The sequence below is a fragment of the Cololabis saira genome, chromosome 13 (genome assembly GCF_033807715.1).
Source record: "Cololabis saira isolate AMF1-May2022 chromosome 13, fColSai1.1, whole genome shotgun sequence".
In the NCBI taxonomy this organism is placed as follows: domain Eukaryota; kingdom Metazoa; phylum Chordata; class Actinopteri; order Beloniformes; family Belonidae; genus Cololabis; species Cololabis saira.
In genome coordinates, this window is record NC_084599.1 from 22,213,388 (window position 1) to 22,230,015 (window position 16,628).

Below are 16,628 nucleotides of genomic sequence, written 5' to 3' on the forward strand. Positions count from 1 at the left end.
TATGAATCTTTTAGAGAGCATAAGCCCGAAAACCGCAGGGTGAACACATACAAAGAGATGCAACACAGAGTGAATCTGTACTTTTCCTGCTTTAGTGTCTCCTTTTGCCCAGGGGACAATACTGCCTGCTTTGGCATTGAGCCAGCCCCTCTCATCCCCATTAGGTCATGCAGAGAGAGTTGTAGCGGTGATGGATACTTCAGTGGCCCCGGCTCCACTTTCCCTAGGGAGGTGATAGGGGCTTGATATACGTCATGGCAGCTAGGCACACTTATGCACCCTTGAATGTGTGTAAGCCCACCAGGAAATTTCTAAGTCTTTAAAATTCACCTTAAAGCAAAATGGTTACATTAAAATAAGGCACACATGTATTTGTAAGTGAACTTTCTTCACCCCACAAAGCCTAAAGCACAGTGACTGCATTTACATGCAGTCAATAACCCTTTTAAAACCCGAATATTAGCAATAACTTGGTTTTGCACGGCCATGTAAACACCAATAACCCCTTTGAATAACCTGAATTTGCTCATATTCCGGTTTTTAAAAACCCAAATATGACCCCTGGGTTACTCCCTTTTTAAAACCTGAATATTCGGTCATGTAAACGCCAAACGGTATATCCCGATCAAACAGAACATGAATTTGTTTTCTGCGCATGCTCTTTTCGCAAGGAATCTTGGTCTTTTGAGTCCAGGACGTACTTATAAACACGGAGAAACGCAAGACCACGCCACACTTTTGGAGTGAGGAGGAGACTAATCATTTTATAAATGTAATGAAGGATATGAACATTTTGGCATTTGTAGACGGTAGAAAGTACGGGGATAGCAAGATTTAAAAGAAGGTGAGTGAAAAGTTGCGCGAAGCAGCATTTGTTTTGAATTTGGATGCAGGAAGAAGAAGCGGAAATGACGGTAATTGCGTCATGATGTTCTCTGCGCGCCGCTGTTTTGATCGAGATATCCCAAATGATTAATTACCATGTATACAGGGATAACCCTGTTTGCTCACGCATGTAAACGGAATATTCCGAATGTCTCAGCAACCGGAATATTAGCAATAACTTGAATTTTGACTGCATGTAAACGTAGTCAGTCTGTCAGAAAGTCAGAAGAAGGGCTGTTGTAGAATCTCATCAGTATCAAGAGTTGTGAGTTATGCAACTATATTTTATAATAAAGCTATTAAATTTAATTTACACAATGTATTAAGTAAACAGTCATATTTCCAGATTGTCATTTGTTGCTATGAAGTTGCAATTAGAAGTCAACTACTTGCACACACAGAGTGTAGCTTTGCATTAGCAGAGTGTCAGCTTCAGTGCTCCAGCTCTGTCTGTACAGGGTGGCTTTTAGCACAGGAGGACTGAGTAAAATACCTCATACTCCTGTCTCTTTTTATATCACTCCAATCCCTTTAAATAAAGGAGCAAATTACATGTTTTGTTACAGAGCATTTATCATGCAGCTGTTTAGTGCAATTAGCCCTAGAAAGTTTGTGTTATGTTACTGCTTTCCTTCAAAATGTTTTATATTTTAAGTTTGGGGTCAACTAAGTAAACCAGTCTCCTCTTCCAAATGTTGAATCACACAGAAAGCGTTACATGAAATACATTTTGTTATTACAGTCTTTGCTTCATTTAACTCAGCATTGCCATTAGAAATTTGGACCTAAAGCTCACATGAGGGTCTCAAAGAACTCTTTAAAAAATATGGACCATGTTGCAAGCAGAAGTAACTGGAAGCCAGCTTGTGCAATCATCATGCATTGTTGTGATGGCAAGAACCTTACGCCTGCTCTGCACTTTGCAAGCAGTGCACACATTTTTTGTCCAGTCCACCCTCATGCTTCAGTGCCCATATAAAAATTTAAAGCAAAACAGAGCATTTTAAAAATTCCTAACACGGAAGGTCCCCTTATATGTTTGGAGTAGCTTTTACAGCACTGTCCAAGAATTGTTTTTATTTCGTTTCTTGCTCTGTCACTCATTTTCTCTTCTATGATTAATTACTTGAGTGACTTAATTGCCTCTGTTTTGAGGTCCACTCTTGCTATGTTGGCTAATGGCTAGTTGCATCGAGGTTGATGTGTCACATAGTGCTATAAAGAAAAACGCTTTGATCAGGAGTTAGATTGTTGGGACGGGAGATGGCAAGAACTACACAATGCTTTCCAAAGGAAATGAAATTGAAATTGAAAGCTTGATGTCGAATTTAATATATTGGTATATACATTTATTGTATTTCCCACTTTTCCCCTCATTCTAAACAACTCTTGTATATGTATTTTTATTTACATCAACCCGGTAGTTGAATTATTTGTTGAGAATTCTGTTGTTTTTTGTTTTTAATTTTTAACTGATTTTTATTCACACATTTTAAAACTGTCTGAATTACTTACATCATTTTCTTGTTTCGAAACTTGGAGATCTTGCAATAATCATTCCCACTTTAGCTAGTATTTTTTTCCACAATTACAGGACTCTCTCAGAAAATTAGAATATTGTGATTTTCTGTAATGCAATTACAAAAACAAAAATGTCATACATTCTGGATTCATTACAAATCAACTGAAATATTGCAAGCCTTTTATTATTTTAATATTGCTGATCATGGCTTACAGCTTAAGAAAACTCAAATATCCTATCTCAAAAAATTTGAATATTCTGGGAATCTTAATCTTAAACTGTAAGCCATAATCAGCAATATTAAAATAATAAAAGGCTTGCAATATTTCAATTGATTTTTAATGAATCCAGAATGTATGACATTTTAGTTTTTTTAATTGCATTACAGAAAATAAAGAACTTTATATCACAATATTCTAATTTTCTGAGACAGTCCTGTAATTGTGGAAAAAATACTAGCTAAAGTGGGAATGATTATTGCAAGATTCGAAACAAGAAAATGATATGACTGAGTTCATAGGGTCTAAGGCCCCATCCACACGAAGACAAACCCAGGCCTAAACGCAATTTTATAAAACCACCATATCATCCATACGAAGCCAGTGTTTTGGGGGTCCGTAAACGATCATTTTTGAAACAAGGTTCCAGAGTGGAAATATTTGAAGACATTGTTTACATGACTCTGTTGTTACTGGCTCTCTGCTGTTTACAGATTTCTGCGCAAGTGTGAATGTCCAGTGTTTTGCTGCTTGTTTTAGCTTGTTACCGTCAAGGTATCACAGTTCCACTAACAGGCCTGGCATGCATTTTACAGCATTTTCAGGTGTATTGAGTACATTCCTGTGGATGCACACATTTACTGATACATCCCAGTCTTTACGAAGAACGTTTTTGAATTATAAGCATTTTGTCTTCATGTGAATATAGCCTAAGACTTTCTTGCTTGTGTCGGTGACCAGCTGCGTCATCGGTGAGGCATGCTGACTCATGAAGTCTGTCAAGGATCCTCTTATGATGCTGGAATGGAGTCTGGGGAGTCGCTGCATTTTTGCCCCATAGACACACAAGGCTGACATCACAAATAGCTTCCTTTTTTGAATTTTTGTATTGGGATTGCGATTCTAAAAGTAAGGTATCAACAGTGGCAGAGAGAAACTGAGTTATCATTAAAGAGACAGATGGTACAATCCACTTGAAGTTTGTTGACCTTGCATATGTCATTGGGTCATTGACTTCCTGCCTGATATCTGAGTCAGCCGCTGGTGTCTCACTGCTGACTCGTTGCTTTGTTTATACAATCTGTACGAGTTTGAGAGTTGACCTTGGGAGGTCCATTAGGAAGAACATTTTTACTGTTTGTAGTACAGAGAAAATGCATAACACCTAAGCTCACACATCCGTAAGCAAGTTCATAAACCTCTCAAAAACTGCCCATAAAAAGACAAACTATTTTTTCTTACTCAACAATAATTGGCACTCTAGTTTTGCAATCACTCACCCTCCTTTTCATTCCTCTCTGTGTTACATTACAATATGCTATTTGCAGTTTGCTTGAAGGTAGGTTAGGAAGATCTCGTTGGCTTAGACTGACTGCCAATTCAATCATCGGTTACAAATAACTCCTTGTTTCATCCAGCCATTTCTTTTTCCTCCCTCAGATGATTCTTTACTTTGCTTAAACTTTATACAATTAGCTGTATTGCAAAAACCAGAGGTGTATAATCCAGGTGCCATAAAGTAAAAACCCTGCCATGTTTCTGGATCAGCCTGTACATTTAGAACAGGGGTTTTCACTAACGACCTGCCATCTACCTGCAGAGGAGCTGGTTTAGTGATTGGTTGGAACAACCGCTGGACTGGATTTTTACTTTATGGCACCTGGATTATACACCTCTGGCAAAAACCTAGGATTTATATTGCTATTTATTGCTATAACTTTCAGTATAAACAGAATAGTTCAGCAAAGTATTAACATCACCCAGACAACTTTCTTTCATAGCTACTGAGCGGTAGGAATAAAAATCTGTTTTTTATGGCATGCGTAAGTGTAATATATCTGTTTAGGGAATAGCAAAGAAAGTACTTATAGTTGCCAACATTTTAAAGCGTCTTATGTGTGTTTGTGCATGAATAAAGTAGCAGGTTATTAACATTTTTGATATGGCTGCTGCTGTAGTTGTATTTATGTCTTTGACTTAGATAAACTATGGTTGATGTCCACAAACCGTACGGTGGAATTAAATTGCTGCAAGCCTATTTTGCTGCCAGGATAATGAGGGGTTAGATAGGATGACTTAGTTCTGTTCAGTGGGGATGAACACTACCAGTTCTTTAATAAGAAATCTCAGTCATAATGAGCTTGCTCCTTGGGCCTTCCTCCTCCTGCCCACAGTAAGCAGGTCCATAGCCCACTCGGATGTATCCCCATCAACCCCCTGTAAGCAGCTAAAGTGCCGGGCTAAGCCTGTGCAAAGCAGACAACTCCGAGTCTTATCTGTGGTATGCTGGGCATCGTCACAGAGGATCTCCTCTGCAGGGAGGAAGCAGTATAATCTCAAAGCCTCCGTCTCCTTTGTTTGTCCCATGAGACCTCTCCCACTTTTAGATGTTTACCCTTCTCCCTCTCTCTCCCAAAGCTTATGTCTCTCCTTTTTGGCCTTTTTATGCTATATTTCAATTTTGTTGCAGCAGGAATAGGGATGAAAATCTTTTATTTTTACACGTATACAATAGTTTTATATTTCCTATTCCTTTGAATCTAGTTTGAGAGCAGCTCAAGAGTTAAAGTGACAAATTTAAAACAGACAGAGCTCATGATGGAGGATAATGATGATGCTGTCCTCTGTGGTCTCTGCAGTTTTGCATGCCATAGCATTTTACGGGCTTGCATGTTTTTGGGACTGTGGTCAGCTTGCCTGGCAATAAGCACAAGCTCATGAGTCTCCAGTTGTTCTATTTTTCCCTGATTCTCTACTGTGACCCAGATCATTCCAGTGGGCTTTGTGAGGATATCTTTGTTTTCCCTGTTTCCATCTGTGGTTTGCAGTGTTCATATATCCGTTATAAAGATTATTACAGGCAGACTCTGAAACAAATTGATAATGCTTAATCATCATATTGGCAGAAATGTAAAGGACGCATTAAGGCAACTCCACGTTGACTGGATAAACACATCCATCTAGTTAGTTCTGGGAAGCACCATGTGGTCTGCTCATTTGAGATCTTGTGATTAATACTTCTTAAGATGTTCCAGTGATAATAGAGGCAGAAACGAGATATTATGGTTGCCATTTTTTCTTTAAAGAGCTAATTAGAATATATCTGCAGCTGTAAAGTTTCTATGAAACGGTCCCTGAAACCTTTAAATTGACAACTAAGCCCCAGTTCCCTTCTCTTGATTATTTTGGCTGAATTTCTGCTTACCGGTATTTGTTATTTCATGTTATACTTAGAAAATGAACGCCTTGCTTAAATTACAGAAGTGTGAAACTGTGGCTCTGTGCTTGCAAGACCCAAACCAGGATCAGTTTACCAAAGCAGTGAAGTCTGCTCGCCACGCAGAGATGTTAAAACAGTTTCTCATTTCCTCAAGGGGTTTTAAGCATGCATTACTGATGCTGCGACTTCCTACATGATCCATCATTAGACCTAACTTTTCTCAGCTGCCGTCTGTGCAATTTAACACTTAACTTTAGATTACTATTTATCTTTTGTGACAGACTGTATTTACTTGGACAGTATTTCTTTTGGTGGCGATCCAGCAGGACATTGGACAGAATCAGATGTGAAACACTTCAGTGTTGGTTGATACTACTAGACTTGACTTTCAGTGACTCTGTAATGATGATAGGGCTTTCTGCTCTGTGCTGATGCACAGCTGTCATCACTGTTGTCCTGACTGGGTAACCACAACAACAGACTCTTATCAGTAATTGGTGCAGTGTGAAATGAACATGAAGTTAAACAAATAAGTATCATTGTGCAATGATTTTAATGCTAATTGCAGATTTGTGTAAACCCAAACGATATCTGCAAAGACGCTACTGAATAGTGTATTACATTGTCTAAAACTAGTTGCTGAACGTACGGCTCGCAGTTCTCACTGCTTATTTTTATACAATTTTGATTGTTTAAATATGCTTATTTATATGCTGATTGTTTATTGTAGAATTGTTTATTTCTGAAGGTTAAGATTTGATGCCAGCCTTAGTTGGTTTATAATTTTTAGGTCCTTTGGCTCAGCCCTAGTAGACAGAAACATTAAAGGTGCAAACACCTCTAAGGCTTGATTTCTACTAAACTTTACTACAGTTTACAGAACATTGTGTAAAAATAGTTGTCAAACCTGTTCTTTTTTTATTCAAGCTTCTGTAATTAAACCTTGTTAATCTGAACAGTAGGGCTGGGCCATATGGATGAAATATTATACCGAGGTGTTTGGCTGATACATTGTTAGAAATACAGTTTGATTTCTTCATGAAATCAGTTTAAATTGACTTGAAGGGTTTGATTCTGCAGCTGAATACCAACCATTAATGCCAATAATGTAACTCATTAGTAAGAGTTGTATCCCTTAAATGTGTTTGGTTTGTAAAAACCCTGGCTTGAAGTAGCAGTTTGACTTAGAATTTCTATTGCATTAATGTGGATAGTGTTACCATTTGTTCAGTTCAAGTTTATTTCTAAAGCACTTTAAGAACAACAGCTGACCAAAGTGCTGGATAAGTGAAAGAAAAAAATAAAAACAAAACAGGACAACGTAAAACACATAAATGAAATACAACAATCATGGCGACTTAAAAGCTATTGAGTAAAAAATGAGTTTTAAGATGAGATTTAAAAACAGCCATAGAAGGAGCCATTTGTTATAATCGTATTTTGGTGCTATCCAGGCTAGAAATTGGACCAGTTTATCACTGGTCACTGATGCTTATCCCTTCTTTGCAGCTAAAAATAATTAATCTGGGAGTGCAGAAATGAATTGTGTGTGTTGAAGAGAGGTTAAAAATCCTTTTATCCTGTCGCCATTTCTACAGTCGTACACCATTAAGTGTTTTGACTTTGAGTGAGAACCGTGTCTGTGCAGTCATTACATAATTTGTGGTCTACCCGAAGTGCTCTGTTTTCATATTTGTTGTCACTAAGCAGAAGGGTTGAATTTTTGTGCACCATCTGCAGCTGCAAGTTATGCTCAAGTTTCAGTAGCAAAACCATTTACAGTTGCCATGAAACGATGCAGCATCAGAATACTTAAGCAGTATGCCTCTTTGTTTTGTTGAAATGGATTTTTCTTAAACCTGCTCTAATGATCAAAGCATAGTTTAAGATGTGAAGAAATGACAAACTGAATTGCGCTGGTTGCATTTACTCCATTTATCCATTAACTTTCTTTAAGTCAAATCAAAATATCTTTAAAATATGACTCCAAATAATTGTGTTTATATTCAGACTTTCATATTTTATCTTGTAACATTCTTTCTTTTTGACATTTTCCATTTTGGCATTAGCTGAAAAATAATTGTCTTTAGGTTTAATATTGTCCCCCTTCTTTAACTGAATTGTTTTCATAGTATGCTGGGGCAATTTTGAGAATTTAGTGAAATGATTCTCCTGTTTTTATCATGAGATAGAAAATCTGTGTATATATAGCCACTAATTACACAGAAAGAGGTTTAGATAAATAAATAGCTTGGCAGAATGGAGATGTCACAGCCCTCTGACTATTCATTATCCTAAGGCCTGTGTGCTATCAAACTCTTACTTTTAAAGTGTTTTGGCCTTTTTCCTGGACAAATTAGAGGCACACCTCTGATGTCATGCGTCTGTTCAAAATGAAAGACGGTTGAATATCACAGGTTCCCCATGCCCTCTTAAACAGTTTGAAAATGAAAAATTGTATTTTCATCTTTACATACTTTGTCTATAGGCCATCTTATTTAATTATTACTCAGCGGAGGGGTAAAATATTTTAGATTCTAAATGTGATCATATTATGTATTATTAAGTATTGTGTGTCTTTTAAATAGTAATTTGCAATTACTGAAATTAGTCATCTCTTCAGCTCTCAACTCAAATATTGGACCATGATCAGCGAGGGTTACATAACATGAAAATAATCAATTATGAATTCATCTGTCATCTTCAGGTGCTGCTTGGTGAGACAGAGGCAGTGGCTGTGCGGCATGCTGAGGCCACTCCCCCTGGCTCAGGATGAGTGTCAGAGATGGCGCTGCAACCGTGGCAACGAATGCAGGTGGAGGAGGGGGAGGTGGGTCAGATGGCCCTAAAGATCAAGATGGCCGCTCATACGTGCTTCAGATCTATCCACGTTTGGCTACCCAGTCATCTACTTGTTGCAATCTTAGGTGAGTGTCCCACTATGTTTTCGCTAAAGAGAGTTGATGTAACTTCACCATCATCAGCTTAGCTATTATTATTGTAGTTAAGGTAACGTAATATATCTAATATTTGTTTCCTTTTTCCTGCTGATCAGAGTGCAGAAAGATGCAACAGCAGCCTCTGTGATCTCGGATGCTGCTACAACACTGGGGCTGGACCCTGGCCGCATGTATGTGCTGGCAGAGGTGAAGGAATGTGGTGGGGAAGAGTGGGTACTGGAAGCTGGAGACTTGCCAGTGCAGAGGTTTCTGCTGTGGCCTCGGAAAGCCCAGGAAAAACATCCTCAGAGCCTTGGCTTTTATTTCTTACTACAGGTAAAACCGACCACTCACTGTTTACTTTAAAGTTGAATTTGGTCAGTGTGGACGAATTGGAGAAGCTCTCCTACAGAATAATTCATTGAATTTCTCTCTTCCTCTTTGTTGCCATTTTCAGTGAGAAACAAAAGTAAATAATCTAAGGTTATAAGTTGTATGGTAAAGAGGCAAAATATAACAACAAAATCTAGAACAATATATCACAGCAGGATATGTGAGAGGAGCCTTTCTCCAAAATGTTTGATTAAAGAAAGAAATTCAATTAGTCAGTTATGCTTTCACTGTTTCTGAATGCTGTTGTATCTGTCTCCGTAATAAATCATGAACCTTTTCCTTCATCCAGGAGAGGAATCATGATGGCTCTATCCATTATGTCCACCTCCCACCTTTGTCCAAGGAGCAAGAGGTACAGCGACTCGCAGCCAGGGGCTTCCTTCCTCCTCCCCAGGATGACTTTGCAGACCTCTGCAATCTCCCCGTCCTCAATGAGGACCGCATATTAAATAATCTGCGCACACGCTTTCACAAGAAAAAGATCTACACCTATGCAGGCAGCATTCTCATCGCCATCAACCCCTTCAAGTTCCTACCCATTTATAACCCTAAATATGTCAAGATGTACGAGAATCACCAGCTGGGCAAACTGGAGCCTCATATTTTCGCCATTGCAGATGTGGCCTACTATGCAATGCTCAGGAAGAAAGTCAACCAGTGCATTGTCATCTCTGGAGAGAGCGGCTCAGGCAAAACCCAGAGTACAAATTTCTTAATCCACTGTCTGACTGCGCTCAGCCAGAAGGGCTATGCCAGTGGGGTGGAGAGGACCATTCTGGGAGCAGGACCAGTCCTGGAGGTAAGACTTGTGTGACCCCGCAATATTTATAAGATGTCACAACGATCTTGACTCAGTGTGGCCCAAAGCCTAGTGATGTGAACTGGTTGGAAAAACAGATTAAACACTGCAGTATAGAAGGCAATATAAATGTTATAAAAAAAGGATACATAAGGCACTAAAAAATACTTTGGATTAAGGTTGGTAAAATGCAAATAATCTCACGAGAGACGAGTTATTGCAGCAAGTATATTGCTGCATGTTTATGCTGCAATATAAATTGTTTTGCTCTTCTAAATTACATGCAGTAATGAGTGCTTCCTAAAAAGTGACTCATGTTGATACATTATGTAAGAGCACAGGATGACAAATATTATGGGCTACATTGAAACTTTCAAAAAAGTTGTTGAACCGGCATTGTATAGAGTAAATGTAATTTTAGGCTATTTTATGGGCTGCACTTGATAGTTTGTGTACAATGTAAAAGACTTTCATAAAAGCTGTGGTGTAGCCAGAAAAAGGAGAAGAGGAAGTTGCTATGTCAATGTTTTTGTGGTGCCTTTTGCTTAAAAAAATTATGTTTTGTTTCTTATGTTTATTATTCTTGCTCAATTGGCTTCCTGATGGTGGTGTTTTTTAGTTTTTTTTGGTTGTTGTTTCAGTCAGGTGACTCTACTTCTCTTCCTACTTTCTCCTCTATGAGAAATTACGTGCTTGTTCTCTGGAGCTTCCTCTCTGGAGCTCCTGAGAAACCAGCTTGAACCAAAAATACAACCAAAAGGGCTGAGCAACTGTTTTCTGAGGCGCATCTTTCTTCACGCAGAATTAGTATTTATTGAACATCAGTGTCAGATGCTGGTCATATTGGAAAAAGACCAAAAAGTATTTCCTCGTCAAGTTGTAATTTAACATCAGCTTGTTTATGGTAATTGGGTAGAATCTTTGCAGACTGGATCTGGCTTCTGGTCTGGACTATGGCTGCTTTTAAATAATAGATGGCCTTGTTTGTTTCTTAACAGTTCTGTTTTTGATCTGTCATGGGTCTTTGTTAGCCCAGCCTCCAATTTTTGGAGCCACGAAGATCCTAATGCTCTCAGCAGTCTGACTTCCTGGACGTTAACAGGTGGTATAAAAGACATTTTTTTCTGCTCATTGTAGCAGCGCCTCTGCATATAACTATTTTTCAAAAACCCCTTTTGCTCAAACGAGCACATTTTTATTTATTTTTTAATAGTTCAGTCTTGGAAATGAGCAATGGCCAGTTCACTATTAAACTGCTTTTGCAACTTATTTGTAACTCAGCCAATGATTTGGCTTTATTGTGTGCATGCACAGTAATACGTGGCCTTTTCTTGCAGAGCTTGCCTTCATGCTGCACAGCAGATATTCAGGTCATGATTCAAGCTACAACCCTGTCTTTGGTGGCAAAACTGTTGCTCTCAAATCCATCTGTTACACATCTGTTAGCTTTTATTTTGTTACAACAAAAACTGGTTTCACTTTGAAGGGCAAGTTACTCCACAGTATCACTATCGCCAAAGATTATTTCCTGTGGTACCTGGCAAAGAACAGACAGCGTCTCTGTTGTTTATTTTTCATCCTTTTAATGAGAAACGGGGCCTCGCTCACTTTCAAATGTGGAAAAACTTACATTTGGTGAGCTATTGTGCTGCGTTATTTTGGTGACATCGAGCTTAGCACTCGCATCACTCCTGTTCATCAAGATTAAAGGTAGGCATACATTTACAGGGATGGAGGCTTACAAAGCAAGGCAGTACTCATAATAAACACGTGTGCATGTGTGGCTGTGATGTGGCATATTGGGTGGTATGAAACCCCCAGGAATGTGGTATGTAACCCAGAGACATATTGTGTTTTCAGAGAGTGATGAAATCTTAATGCTTGTAATTTTGGATAACTGGAAGGAGTAAAGAAGCAAATGAGGCTGCAGAAACAAATAAGTCTAGTAGGAATCTAGTAGGTCGGGGGAAATTAACATGTAGACACAAAACTAGAAATCCCAGACGGGTCCAGCTTGATAGCCTCTTTTGTTGTGGAGAATTATTAGCTCTCAGTCCTGATCTTGCAGTAAATCTCTCGCGCATACTTTTCAGTTTTATTTCACAATAACGTGGCCAAAAATAGACCTTTTATCCAGAAAAGCCTTATGTGGAATGTGGTTTAAACTCAATAAGGAAAAAAACGACACTAACAAGCAAAGGAAATATCTGTAAACTTTATTTGAACATATAATACTACAGAATTATGCAAAATTAAATATATATTTAATTGTCATCTTGAAGGTAATGGGAAAAATGGAGGATCAGCATCAGTGACATGACATATAGACATGTTTTTCTTCTACAGTCTTCACCTCTGCGTTGTTTTCAACTATTTTACTTTGTTTTAAGATGCATGTGAATACGTAGTGTTGGTCCCTTGATACGTGTGTCAGTCTGACAAAGTTTCTTGTTCTGGGCGACCGATTCAGGAATGAAGAAGGAGGCAACAGTGATATTTTTCCCCTTCCATCAGCACAGTTCTGGTCCCTTTGGCAGACTTGCTGCCACTCTGCCGCTCACTCGCGGAAAGCAGTACGTGTGTGTCAGCCCAGTCGAGAGCTGTGGTTGTGGGGCTAGACAGGGAGACTGGCCCAGGGTTAACTGGGCCGGTCAGTCGAGGAACAGATTGAATTACATCCGGAACCAGTTGTACAATCATCCTGCTTATTGAACAGGCATGTGCCTCATCCTTGTTTTGACCTTGTAATAGGATGTATTCATTAATTTTACTTAAAAAGGTTGAAAGATTAGATAACAACGTTGCTTTAAAATTGGAATTTATAAACAGATACTCTCAGTTGATGTGAAAAGATTCTATCAAGCATTATCGTGAGACGGCTGGTTTACTGAACAAACTCCTGCAGGTTCATCCCTTCACCAGATAAAATCTGTTTGTCAAAGGATATTATTTGGTACCCTTTTCTTGTACCCTTTTTTTTTTTTTTTTTAAATGTGGAACTTGATCAGATTACAGTGGTTTAAAATGTGTGCTCGAGTGAATGCGTGTGTGTTTCCTTGAGCTATAGTGGAGGTCTTGAGGGCTGTGTCAAATTTTGGAGGAGATGAGATCATTTGTGGTGCTGGATTCTGGCTTTGTGCTGTGTTGCTGGCAGATAAAATAGCCCCAACTTCAAACCATTTGGAAAAGCTGCTGTCCTACTTTAGTACAGCGTACCAGTCTTTTTTTTTCTGCTTCTTTTTCCTCCCTTCTACATTCACTACCCTATAAGTTGTCTCTTTGTTTTGAATGTAGTATACGGGAGAAGAATGTATATAGTCTGTGGTCTGAAAAAACCCCATCTACCTTCAGTTCACTTCACCGGCTCTAAAACTATTCCCCTCAGTTGTGAACTGGTTGAACTTGTTGGTCCGCTGTTGTGTGGTTACGTGTTGCAAGTCTTTGTGTTCTTTCCGGCACGGTAGCTTATATGTGACAAGCTTTAAGTGTGAGTAGTAGGGGAGAGTTGTTTTTTTTTTTCCTGATCTGATAGTGTCTCAAACATTCAGTTGTTAACTCATGGCCTTTTTTTTTTTTTCGAAGGCAATAAACTAAAGATCTGCAGACTTTTATGTTATTATAAAATGCTTGTTCTAAACTTTCTAATAATTTTCAGCAGTATTTTGACCACATCAAAGTGAGGAGTATTACTTGTTAAGCAACTTGCTCAGGATAATATCAGTCTTTCAGGGTCCTACAAATGAATTTCCACTTGGAGCTTTTTCAAAGTATAACATTTTTTTTTATCTAGACATGTTTATGCCTTAGATTCCTCTTCATAAAAATGAAAAGTAATTTGTTGTTTATTTTGTTATTAACTCTAATCTTTTTGATGTTGTAATATAGAGAGCAATAAGGATTACTTACTACTACTTTTAGGTAAGATTGACTACATAAATAAAGGCCAATATATACTTTATTTAACAAATAAGTCCCATAGTTCATTAAATAATTTTTGATGAGAACAACCTGCAGCAAATGAAGGCCTTGGTCTGTGAGATCAGTTCAGATTCCTGTTCAAAGTCCCCGCCCTCCTCCATGCCACCTTGTCTCGCAGCTTCAGACAGGAAGTCCCGATCTTCCGGAACCCTTTAACAGGAAGCATCTACGACACGGGAAGTAAAGGCAGTGGTTCCCTCTGCTGTTAGCTCAGAGCCGCGAGGGGTGTGGACGGGCGAGTGTATTGTATTGTTGTTCAGGAAGTGTAGAGGAGTAGCTGGCCATTCTGACTGCTGATCTGTTGTTTATCTCGTGTTTGAGTGGTTACTCAGAGTAGGTGGCATTGTGCACAAGCCTGGAATTATAGAGTTTATATCACCATGTCACACTCATGAATCATCTCAATCACACACAGATATATACATATATACACATACTTTTCTTTAATCAAACTATTCAGAAATGTACTGTAGAGCTTTTCTTTACAAACCACGGAGCAGCAGGCTGCCAGCTTGTTCAGGGTATATTCATGGTACTTTGACCACACCACAAGCTTCGGTTTGATGTGGTGCTCATCTAGACATGGGTGGAGCAGCTTTAAATGTCTCAAACTGGTAAATCACTAGACCACAGTAGGAGCAAAACTAGTACTTGAAGTTTTATTCCAACTATTGAAGCATTGACCTCTTCTTGTGCTTTAATTGTAACTTTAACCCTGATAAACCAGCTTACCCAGCTCACACCTGTGTCTTTGTTCAGGTAGACTTAAAAAAAAGAAAAGGAGAGATTGGGGAGCAATGAGAAGAGAGTGATGAAGAAAGTAATGAGTTTGCTTTAAAAACTTTTGTTTAATGCAACACATAAGATTGTAAACGTTTCACTTAAATGTGTTTAAAACTTGTCCACATTAATTTGTCCAACGTCCTGGTACACAGTGCGGGCTTCTCTTAAATCCACCACAAAAGCTATGCTTTTTCAGCATACTCGATGCAAATTTGGGAGGAGGGTGATGCAAAAACTGGGGTTTCCACTGTTCCAGACTTTGTTTTATGGCATCAAAATGAGGCATCGTAGACACATATTTTTTGCTAATAACAAAGAGAATTAGAAATAACTTTACTAAGTCTGACTTAAATCAAGGAACTCAGTAAAGGTCTTGGTCTTCATTTGAGAAAATGAAGCAGTCCATGTTGGTCATAATACTTACATTTCAGGGAGGTCTGTGATGTTTGGACTAAACATGCTTGAAAGGTAGAATAGTTGAAATGCTTGCGTTAGACAAATAAAGGAAAAGTTGTTTTCAGTTTCAATCTGTATGTGCCTCTTTTTTCCTATGCAGGATAACTTTTCACAGCTTTTCTCTTTTTTTGTCACAGTTGTTCCTGTTTTTGCTTCTGTGTTCAGTTTACTGTTTATAGATATTGTGCCCTGAAGTACAGATAATTATGCATTTATTATGATACTAAATCCGTGCAAAGATCATTCCCTTCTGTGGGTGTTCAGGTGGTGCATGTTTAAGTGTGAAGGAACAGCTGTCAGAGTTAATGACTACAACTTTACACTATCTTGTAAATACATTTTTATATAGCTTTTCCATTGCTCAGAAAAGCATAAATATCAGTATAGTTATTTTGTGGATGTGTCTTATTTCCTTTCAAGTGACTTCTAAGAATAGTACTAATCCAGTTCCATCAACTGTTGCATCCTGAAGCAATTACTGGTTCTTTTTTTCCTCTAACTGCCACTACCAGCACTATATTTCCATCTTGCTGCCATCCAACACAAGCTAGTTTCCACAGCAGTTCACTACAGCTGCCTAACAGTTGTGTGATAAATACTTCATGATATTGTTGATTTTCTTTTCGCTTCTATAAGTCACAAGGACTGCAACTAATCACTGTAGTTTAAAATGAATCTGCCAATTGGAAAATAATCCCTCATCATGCTTGCTTTTGAATAAAGTCCGAACATCGTTTACATAATCTATCACTTCATACATCACACTTGCGTCATTAATCTTGCAATCATCTCTTGTGTGTTGTTTTCAGTGTGACTACCTCTATGAGTTCAAGACAGGAACTGTTTAAAGTTGCATTTGGTCTGGCTTTTGCAGATGCACTCATGAACACATTTACAGTTATATAATGGCGACGGCGGCCTCCCAGAGAGCATTGATGTTGCTTTTTTACTTTAAAAAGCCATTTGTTTGTTAACAGCTCAGATCACAACTACACCCCGCAGCTTGAAGGGGGTAGTTCTTAGTATAACTAGCAATCTGAAAAAAAAGTGGAGCATAGAAGAGGAACTGGCGTCAATGTGGTTGCATTCAGTCACATGTGATCTCACCAAAACATTTTTCACATTCAAGACCAAAAACTGTGATTATTTTGCTACAGAGTTGCGTGTATGTTTTGCAGCTATCGGTTATCACACACTTCATCACCCTGCTGCCAGTGTCCAGTCATCCTGTCGTTTTCAAATGTTGTTGTTTAATGCGGTCTGAAGTACATCTGGTGTAGTTGTGGGTTTAAAGTTTCTGCAGCTCAAAAGAATTAGCATGTCCACTAAGACTTTTTATTAATTTTGTACGATTGGCTGCTGTTTTTCCATCCTGAATGGAGGACCAGTCTTTGTGGCAGTTGGATTTTTTGAGTCCTTTCTGGGTGTATCCAAG

General features: G+C 38.5%; 1 protein-coding gene across 10 annotated transcripts in view; it reads left to right on the top strand.

The window, feature by feature from the left end:
* si:zfos-588f8.1 overlaps positions 1-16,628 on the top strand; it is a 59,617-nt gene that overhangs the window by 17,064 nt on the left and 25,925 nt on the right. For all 10 annotated transcript variants that reach the window (XR_009783948.1, XR_009783949.1, XM_061738298.1 and 7 more), the window contains exons 2-4: positions 8,553-8,772; positions 8,901-9,120; positions 9,467-9,976. Coding sequence is in view for 8 of the 10 variants with exons in the window: in XM_061738298.1 (XP_061594282.1) it covers positions 8,618-8,772; positions 8,901-9,120; positions 9,467-9,976 (885 nt within the window). In the remaining 2 variants the exon portion in view is untranslated. The remainder of the gene's footprint in view (positions 1-8,552; positions 8,773-8,900; positions 9,121-9,466; positions 9,977-16,628) is intronic.